This window comes from Paraphaeosphaeria sporulosa (assembly GCF_001642045.1).
Source record: "Paraphaeosphaeria sporulosa strain AP3s5-JAC2a unplaced genomic scaffold CC84scaffold_5, whole genome shotgun sequence".
Lineage (NCBI taxonomy): Eukaryota > Fungi > Ascomycota > Dothideomycetes > Pleosporales > Didymosphaeriaceae > Paraphaeosphaeria > Paraphaeosphaeria sporulosa.
The window spans coordinates 28,283-37,468 of NW_017253364.1; the positions used below are offsets into that span (position 1 = coordinate 28,283).

General features: G+C 46.7%; 3 protein-coding genes across 3 annotated transcripts; 1 reads left to right on the top strand and 2 right to left on the bottom strand.

The window, feature by feature from the left end:
• Positions 1–1,171: 1,171 nt before the first annotated feature.
• Positions 1,172–2,443, top strand: CC84DRAFT_1163917 (uncharacterized protein). The gene has a single exon (XM_018178362.1). It carries the CDS (start codon positions 1,351–1,353, stop codon positions 2,221–2,223), a length of 873 nt encoding a protein of 290 aa, XP_018035724.1. The 5' UTR covers positions 1,172–1,350; the 3' UTR covers positions 2,224–2,443.
• A 536-nt stretch (positions 2,444–2,979) lies between these two features.
• CC84DRAFT_1052083 (uncharacterized protein) lies at positions 2,980–3,582 on the bottom strand (the record flags this gene model as incomplete). The annotated part of the gene is made up of 2 exons (XM_018173491.1): positions 2,980–3,145; positions 3,221–3,582. Coding segments are annotated over 2 exons (528 nt in total), but the record flags the coding sequence as incomplete, so codon positions are not given.
• Positions 3,583–4,831: 1,249 nt separating this feature from the next.
• On the bottom strand, positions 4,832–6,473 carry CC84DRAFT_1186647 (cytochrome P450; the record flags this gene model as incomplete). Its single annotated transcript, XM_018180872.1, has 3 exons — positions 4,832–5,794; positions 5,865–6,338; positions 6,399–6,473. The coding sequence occupies 3 exons, from the start codon at positions 6,471–6,473 to the stop codon at positions 4,832–4,834; spliced, it is 1,512 nt and encodes a 503-aa protein (XP_018035726.1).
• Between the last annotated feature and the right edge of the window lie 2,713 nt (positions 6,474–9,186).

The following is a 9,186-nucleotide window of genomic DNA, read 5'->3' on the forward strand; positions in this document are numbered from 1 at the left end:
TCCATTCTCCTATATCTCCTCTCATATAGGATGCTATAAAGAGAACTTTATCTTTATTATCCTTATCTTTGTTTTCTTCATAGAAGTAGAGGTCTAATTAAAGAAGCTAGATATTAGTATAGTTTCTAACGCCATAGTATAGGTTAGGTTTATACGCCTTAGTACCCTTATATTCTATTAGGGTTACTATAGCGTTGCCCATGTCCATAGAAGAGGTAGGAGTCCCTATTATCATATTAAGGGTGTTTAAGATGTTAAATCTAGAAGGGTAGCTAGTCCTAAAGGGTTAGGGTTGGTTCTTAGGCAAGACAACTAAGGGAAGGAAGGGGTTTATCGAGACAATAGTATTAGAGGAGGATATAATGAGTCAACAATATAGCCTAAGTGTAATCCAAATGATAGATTAATAAATAGGTTAAACATGAGTATAAAAGTTCATACTCAAGTTCCTATATACTTAAGCAATCCTATAATATCCCATGTTCCCATGAAATCCCATGCTTAGTACATGTGGGATCCCATAGTATAGTCACGTGACGTTCCTTGTCATGTGATCCCAGTGTCCCATGGCTTGGCGCTTGGGACAACCGTGAGACATTACCTAATCTTGGTGGGGCTCGAGGTCGTATGCCGTCATAAGCGACCTTCGTCCTCGCCCATTCTTGGGATCCTAACACGGGGATCTGGGATTCCGTAGATTAAGAAAAGCAGGCAACGATGACGGAGGGGCAAAGGGTTGAAAATCGAGTAGACGTGTCGCACTGCATATCTTGCAAGGCTGCAGTAATAGTATTTAATTAATTTAGTAGGGGTGCGCGCTACATCGTGGAGGCTTGGGTCCTCTTTAGCTTGCCTGCGCGCACGTGACCTAGGCAGCACCTGGGCAGCCCTGTCAGCGCATGTGGAAAATGAGGAGGTGATTTGAACCAAGGCTTGGGTGGCGCGAAGCGATTGGTCCTGCAGGTCGCGAGCGCCGTTCTGTCACGGTCAGTTCGAAAGTTGACAACCAAAGTGACGAGCTCTACTGCAGAGCAGGGATGGGCGCACACATGCAGGTGAGAGTTCGTGAGGTGAGACCAGGGCTGTGAAAGTCGCAGCGCCAAGGCGCTAGTGTGCACTCGTTCCCCATGCCCCATTCACCGTGCCACATCAACAAACAGGTAGACGCTAGCCGCCCCTCCACGCAACATTTCGTTAGATTGCGCAGCACCTTCAGTCCGCAGTGGCCCTATCTGTTTTTCCCCACGTAGCTTCTGCTTTTCCAGCTTTGGTGTTCGCCATCAACACGTCAAGCCAAGCTTCAGAATTCATTTTCAACCGTCTTCACTCTCTACAGCACTCTGCAGCACCATGCCATCCAACGCACCAGCCCCAGCTCCAGCAACTGCGACAAAGCCTCTTTCCTTCATGGAGAAAGTTGGCCCGCTTGTCTTCTTCTACCGGCCATCGGAAACGTCAAGCATAGATGCAGCCTTCCAACCGCGACTCATAATCATCTCCAGCTGGACCGACGCCAGGGATGTTCACATCGCTAAGTACATAGCCAAATATCAGGCCCTCTATCTTGCTGCTCAATTACTGCTCCTGAAGAGCACCATGGACTGCATCGTTCGTCCCGCCCAGATCGGTCCTGCCATGAGAGTTGCGGCTTCTGCGGTTCGAACTGCGTTCCAGAAGCCGGTGTTGTCATCTTCACCGCCTCCTCTCCTCGTCCATGCATTCTCCAACGGCGGCTCCTCTAGTATCGCAAATTTGTACGAGCAATTCGCTGCCACAGCAGGCCCCGACGACGACAAGGGCCTTCCCCCCCACGTCACAATCTTCGATTCGTGCCCAGGGCTCTTCCGTATCCCTCGCGCTGTGGCCTTCGTTAGTGTTGGTCTACCGTTTTTCCAGCAGCTTATCATTGCGCCTTTCCTCTACGCTTTCGCTGCGTTCTGGACTGCCTCGATGACCCTAGGCTTGTTACCCAACTCCTTGGCTAGCTGGTACAAGTCGCATAACGAACACTTGGGGAACACCGCTGAGGTACGACGAGTGTACATCTACAGCGCTGCTGATGCGTTGACGGACCATAAAGATGTTGAAACACATGCGGCTGAGGCAAAGACTAAAGGTTTCTCCGTTACTTTGGAAAAATATGAGGGCTCGGCACATGTCGCACATCTTCGGAAGGACGAGCCTCGGTACTGGGATATCGTGAAGAGAACCATAGGAAGTTGAACTTCCGAATCCTTGATGTAACTGCGAAAGGTTCTGAGGTTCTAGCCTGAAGGAATAAGTGCGGTATTTAGTTTCTCATAGTCTTGACGTATGTCTTCACTAGACAAGCAAATCCATTTGTGCTCGCTGGTGTTGACCATACAATGACTTCTATTCTGCGGTCATACCTGGAACTACTCGAGCGATTGGAAATAGCAAGGAGATTTCCTCATCGGTTTTGAACATAGCAACATGTAGCCTCATCCGACAGGCTTTTTGCTTCATAATCATGTCCGCATTCCCATGCATCATACTACCACAATTACACAAGAAAATACAATCACTTCGTTCCAATTAGACCCTTCCTCCGCCACAATCTGGTGACATATCTACATCAACGGACTCGTCAAGACGAATAAAATTGAGTTTGCCATCTGTGACGTGAAACGCCATTGGGCAGCTCCTCTGCGGAGCTCCCTTGTATGCTCGGGGAGCTTCCTGTACGTATATGGCTAGTTCTGCGCTTAGACCTCGCAATATCTCTATATATATGGAGCGTGGGAGCTCTCTCCCACACTCCAGTGATAATACTATAGATCACCCTGGACTGCTTGCCAAGCTCCCTCCAACACCATCATCATTCCTCGTCAACCCCTTGGTTGCCGAGATCGAGGTCCTGTGACTTCCCTTGAAATTTTTAAGGGAGATCTGTAATTGACCGGTTCTGTTTGTACCAGATCCGTACTGGCTATCTACCTTGGTGCGGAGCCACCTATAGACGATTCTCAAGAGGGGTCGAAGAGACGGGCAACAGGAGCACATGAGATATGCGCTTGGTTCGACGATCGTATACGAGAACAGATTCGGTGCGTACCAGGTCGGATCAGATTCCAGGTCAATCTTGTAGAAGCTCACGAAACGAATGATGGCGGTTACGATACCCCTGAAACCGAAAAGAACCCCGGTCAGTGTTGTGACAAGATTGCAAACAGCGCGAGATTGGAGAAGCTTTATGAACCGAGAACTTACAAGCTTCCCATCATAAAGGTTAGAAATTATACCCACTTTCCTTCGCTTTCCAATCACCAGATGGTACAAACTCGATACGGGCAGAACAAAGATTGCGATGTCGGTGACAATATGTGGCAGACTGACGTAGCGATAACTCGCCATAACATCGGCACAATGTCCATCGATTGTCTTGTTCCATTTGAACTCGAAAGATTGACATATGGTGAATGACGCAAGAATATTAGCAACGACGTGAGCTATGCACACCCCACTAACAATCCATGTGATCATTCGCACGATACGTTCAGTAAAGACCCTGAGATACAAGGCCAAGATCGAGAGCTTCGGGAACAGGCATGCTGCCACGTAAATTCGGCCACCGTTTGTATCTTCAGATACGTTGTTATGACAGTCGGGTCGGTAAGAAACCAGTAAACGACATGACGACCGGCGCCCCCTTCAGAGACGAGCACTGAGATTGAGGTAAGCAGAAGTCTTCAGGATACCAGCCATCTTCAACGGCAAACGTGTCGGAATGCTACGAAGACTCACAATAGCTGAGGGCTAGAGTCCCACACAGAAGATGTAAGAAAGCACCGGAAGTATCCAGATCTCTAAATTATTGCGCTCGACGCAAAACGTCCGAGAAATGAGAAACAAGATGTACACAACTGTATTTACAACTAATACGGCTGTCTTGACATTGAAGAGCACCCGACTGGTATCCTGAGCCAGGTACGCAGGCAGTAACGCCTTGAGCTGTTCAACAGTGGGGATCTCCATAACAGGGTCAAGGAATGGAGCTTGGTTTCGGTGGTTGGGGCGTGCTAGTAGGACTTTATCCCTATCGTGTTGTTGTCGCGGGTGGCGTCGATGGATCCTCTGGAGGACCACCCTAACAGAGCAAATGAAACGTTTCCCCGAACCGCAGCACGGGTATCAGCTCCCATACGAGACATACCTGGTAGAATGCATGTAAGACAGATCCCTGTTGTCGAAAGAATGCCAAGATCTGGGATGTATAGTGATTTTTCTTCAGCCCCATTGGCTGGTTGTAAATGGCTGCCGAACGTTCAGCTATCCTTCCCTACATGGCATTCATCGCCCTGCATGAAAGTACCCAGGCTTAAGGGGGGGGGGACCGGGCATCTTCGGTGTCCGAAGCGCCTCCTGCATATATTAAATGTTACACACTCTCCGCAGTTTGGGTGTGCTGATCACGACCATGGTATGTATCGAATTTCCGACTGTGAAGAGCGTCAAGATTATGGATAGCGTTGTGCAGAGGGTGAGAAAATCAATAGCGTAGACCTTTCCTGGATAGATCCATCTCTGCCCTAGACTTGGTGACAGACTAGTGCTGTATCAAGCGCGAAATTTCTACATGTACCCGCCGCTCAGCGGACTTGTTTGGCTCGGAGTCCAGGCATATCCGTGATCATAATTATGTGACCGCGAAAGACATCCATATCTTACGAAAAGAATAGAAGTCATCGTAAAAGGGGGAACGTAATCGGAAACAGAGATAGCGTGCAACAAACGCGTTGGAAAAATTGGTTCATTCCAAAGCGAAACCTCTAGCTCGACTCATGTATACCTCCACATTGACTATCCCAGCTCATGCTCGATCTGATATCGCTTCAGGAACCGGTCTTTTCCTGAATTGAACTTCTGGGCCTTGCTTGACCGAGATATAAGCATCTACTATCTGAAAATGTTTCCTGCTCCTCTCACCCCATGCCATCTCAGGGCTGCCTTCCCCCAAGGTCGACCCAGGTGTTTTTCGCAGCTCTAAACGAAGCAATGTCTTCGCTACCATGAGGTGAATTTCCGCCAGTGCTATGTTTTTCCCGGCACAGCTACCTGGGCCAGTCAAGTATGGGTGGAAGTTAGTGCGAATCTCGGCTACCATCGCCTTAGTGACTCCCGCAACATCATCCACGACCCAGCGCTCAGGTCTAAAAACTCCCGGATCTTCATAGACATCCAGGTTAAGGGAGTCACACCATGGAGCTGTGCCAACTATAGTCCCTGCGGGGTAATGGTCGTTTAGAACATTGAGACCGCCAGCAAGGACTTCTCGAGGAGATTCGCAGGGCCCAGGAGGGACAAGCCGCATTCCTTCGTCGATACATGCCCGAAGATACGTGCAACCCATAAGCTTTGGGCCGTATGCAACATCTTCAGCTGTCTTGAATGTCTTTTGTAGCTCGTCAACAAGTATTTCATAACACCTTGGCGCTCTAACAAGATACCAAAAGATGCTAGCAAGGCTGGCAGTTGTAGTATGAGAACCGGCAATGATCAGTAGACTGGCCTCTGCGCGAAGCTCATCTTCGGTATATGCTGCGTGTTCTGTACTTGAATCTTGGCTATTACACAAAAAATAGAACATATCCTGACGACGCTCACGCTCGGGAATGTGCTCCTGCTTCTTGTAGAGCTCAAGTCGTTTTGTAACACTGTCGAAGACAAAGTCGTTAAACTTTTGTACAGGTGGCGGAGTGATGAGCTCAACAAGTCGATCCAAGCCTCGAGGTTTCAGCCAGATGATCAAACTTAAGAAAGGCGAGCGGCACATCTTCATTCCAAGTCAATATTTTTTTCGCTGAGGGTGGCGTTGCTAAGGAGTAGGAATGAATATTTCTTACCGGATAGTAAAACTTCAGGTATTGGATGATGTTTTGTGGCACCTCCTTCAGAGGGTTATCGCCAGGTTCCTTATTATTAAAGGATCTGCCAAAGCAGAGGTCACCCATAATGTCAAACACAAGGTGATCTAACTGTTCTACAAGATTTGTAGAAGTGGACCACTCCGTCGTGCTATTGTGTTTGTCCAAGAGAATTTCGTGCCAGCGGTCGATATGCTGACTTACAAAAGTGGAAACAGCTGTTGTGGACTGATCAGTAAAGCATCTGTTGAGTATTTTACGTCTCTGGGCATGTTCTGCGGGGTCTATAGCGTTTAAAGTTGTTTTTTCGCGGATGTTTTTGGTCAATCCCACGTAGAATGTACTCCGTCGAACATTGGACTTCATGCCATAGATAGCCGCATGAGCTTCTGGGTCACAGAATAGGACCAAATTGGGGTGCAAGTATAGGTTGTACAACGCATTCGCAAAAAGCTGTTGTGTGTGTTAGCAAGTTTGGTCTTGTGCTGCAGGACTGATGTGTGGAAGACAAACACAGGCAGGCACGAGCGCGCAAAGCCAGAACACCCCTTTCTCAAAGCTCGAAGTTGAGATCAATGCATCCAACATGATTGGAACAGCGCGTAGTGAGCAATCGAGTCGGCTGTGTTGTATAGCTAGTGAAGAGAGGGCAGTAAGTAGTTTCGCCCGCGAATGGCTGAATAAAGGTGCTGTGCCGCATGTTCAGCGGTGTCCGGACTTGTACCCCCTGCATGGGTGTTTCCGCATGGCCAAATCTAATTGGTACAAGCAATAATACGTACATGGGGGCCACCACTGATGGCAGAAGGCGCCTCGCTTTTGCACGCGCAAGTGCCAAATACCCGGCCACCCTTTTCCCAAATAGGAGTTCCACCGGAAGCGTGCAGAGCCTTTCTGATGGTGGTCAGCACGTAGGGCAGTGCCGCCCCGCAAGTGGGCGGACCTAGAAAAGCCTCGTCCGTGAATGAGAATGGCTAGACTCTAACGCTCTTGCCTGTGATCAAGATTCTTGCATGCAGTGCCGCAGTGGCATCCAGAGCCGCAACTTCAACTCTCCTCGGTCTTGATTATTTGTCCGCACTTGATAACCTTGTGGCATACCTGTGCCATACGAACGTTTTAGTCTACAAGCTAAACATGACCTTTGCATTCCTCGAAGCTAGAACAATGGATTTAGATACAACTACACTCACCCTCGGCGGTATTGTTGTTTTGTTGCTATTCGGCATCCCGAAATCGTACTCTACGTTTCGTACCAATGGCGGTACAGCGCCTTAGGTGCAAAACCTCCGACCGTAATTTCATCGGACTTAATTGGTATGACCTGCTTCCATGCCCTGAAAACATGGGGAGTAACTTTAGGCCTCAAACTGTTCATTGACATGCTCAAAGCTTTCAGGAGCCACAAATTTCATCTTTGGAGTCAACATCTTCTGGTGAAGTATAATCACACTATGGAACTGCAAGTGTTTGGTGAGAAACTTGTCATGACCGATGATCCTGAGAATATTCGGGCCATCCAGGAAACACAGTTCTCCGAACTTGCGAATTCGGAGGAGCAGCGTATGACATTCCACCACATCTTCGGAGATGCTATCTTTGGGATGAACGGAGAGGAGTGGAAAGCGGAAGCAGGATTGTATCGCGTGCATTTAAGCCACGTTCGAGAGTCAGTCTTGGCCGTGACGGAGAGGCATATTGTTAGATAGAATGATGATTAGGTCGTGACGTTGATTGGGATCTCAATGATGGGTGTAAGTTGTTCATTGTTCTCTATACTAACGTTCCTTTTCGACCATGAGTTTCTGACAGCTTAATATAACAAGAGACCTAAGCATGACAGGGTAATCTAACGTACCCCCTCAGCTTAAGAGCACTTTCTGGAGTTGGCTTAAGCTAGTCGTCCTTAGTAATCAATCTAACTTATAGGCCTCCATCCGTTACTTAAGCTTAAGTAGGTCAACTTCTTTATTAGCAATCCTATCCTTAGTGTCTACTAGTCCGAGTCCTGCCAGGAATTTGTTCCATTTTGTGGCTGGTAGTGACTTTATAAGTCCATCTATAGCTATGTCTTCTAATCGTTAGTACTCTATAGTAAAGGTCCTCTATGTCACGAGAGCAACGAGCAAGATGTCTAAGGCCCAGGTAGGCTAGATTAATATACTGCGTTCGGTATCTACGTGTAGGTACAAGACGTTGGATAAGGACAAAAGGTCCTCTCCCCCCTATCCAGCGTGGATCTATCTTCTCGCTTCGTCGCACGCCCTCGCCAAGGATGGCTAGCGCTATGCTTTGACTAATCAGCTAGTAGACGGGCCACCCATCTAATAATTTATTAACTGGCTGCCAGCGCGCGACATCTCTAAGATATACTACTACCAGCAGTATATCCATGCTTGTCAGGTAGCCTCTAAGGTTACCGTGACACTCTAGGCAACTTCTTACCTAAGCTAATAGTTATAGATATCTATATAGCGAAGCTTAGTCTATAGCTTTACTATCCCTTTAGTAACTAGGCGAATTATCTACTAGTTATTATAGTAGATAGTTATTATTAATTAGTTAAGCTTAACCTTAATATTAAGTAATAGCCTAATAGTAAATATAGCTTCTTTAGCTACCTAGGATAGTGCTAATAGCTTAGCTTCTATTATTAATATAGTGACTATATTTTATTTACTTACCTTCTAGGCTATAAGCCCTCTAAAAAGCTTTATAATTGTTAGATATAAGGGCGTGTACTAAGTATCTTACTATTATTAGATAAGGGCCTACGAAGTTACCTTGGTATGGACAGTACTCCGGGTAGGTGGTAGGGATAGCTAGCCATCCGCCCTTACTAGATACCCAGCCCCAAAGCAAGGGATAGTTAATAGGAACCTAATAAAAGCTGGTAGAACACACGTATATAATAATAATGAATTAATTCATCTTACCTCTAGATCACTAATATCCATTAAATCACTATATGAATCTAATAATTAAGAGTCTCACTACCTCAACCAATATACCAATCAACTATAACGGCCTAATTAACCCCTTAGCGCGTAGAGATAACGCTCCACAACTATAATAACTTTATAGGATAGTATATATAGCTATAGGCACGCTGCGTTACGTATAACCTATAGGATAAGGTTAACCCTAATTTAGTAACTCCACTAATTATGCAACTAGTAGCTATCCAAGTACTAGTTATTACAAACTACGCCCTAGCAGCCAATATTAAGATACTAGTGTAATAGTCTAAGCTATTAATAGCTGGATAGAAGGCCTTTAAGGAGGACCTTAAGTACTATAA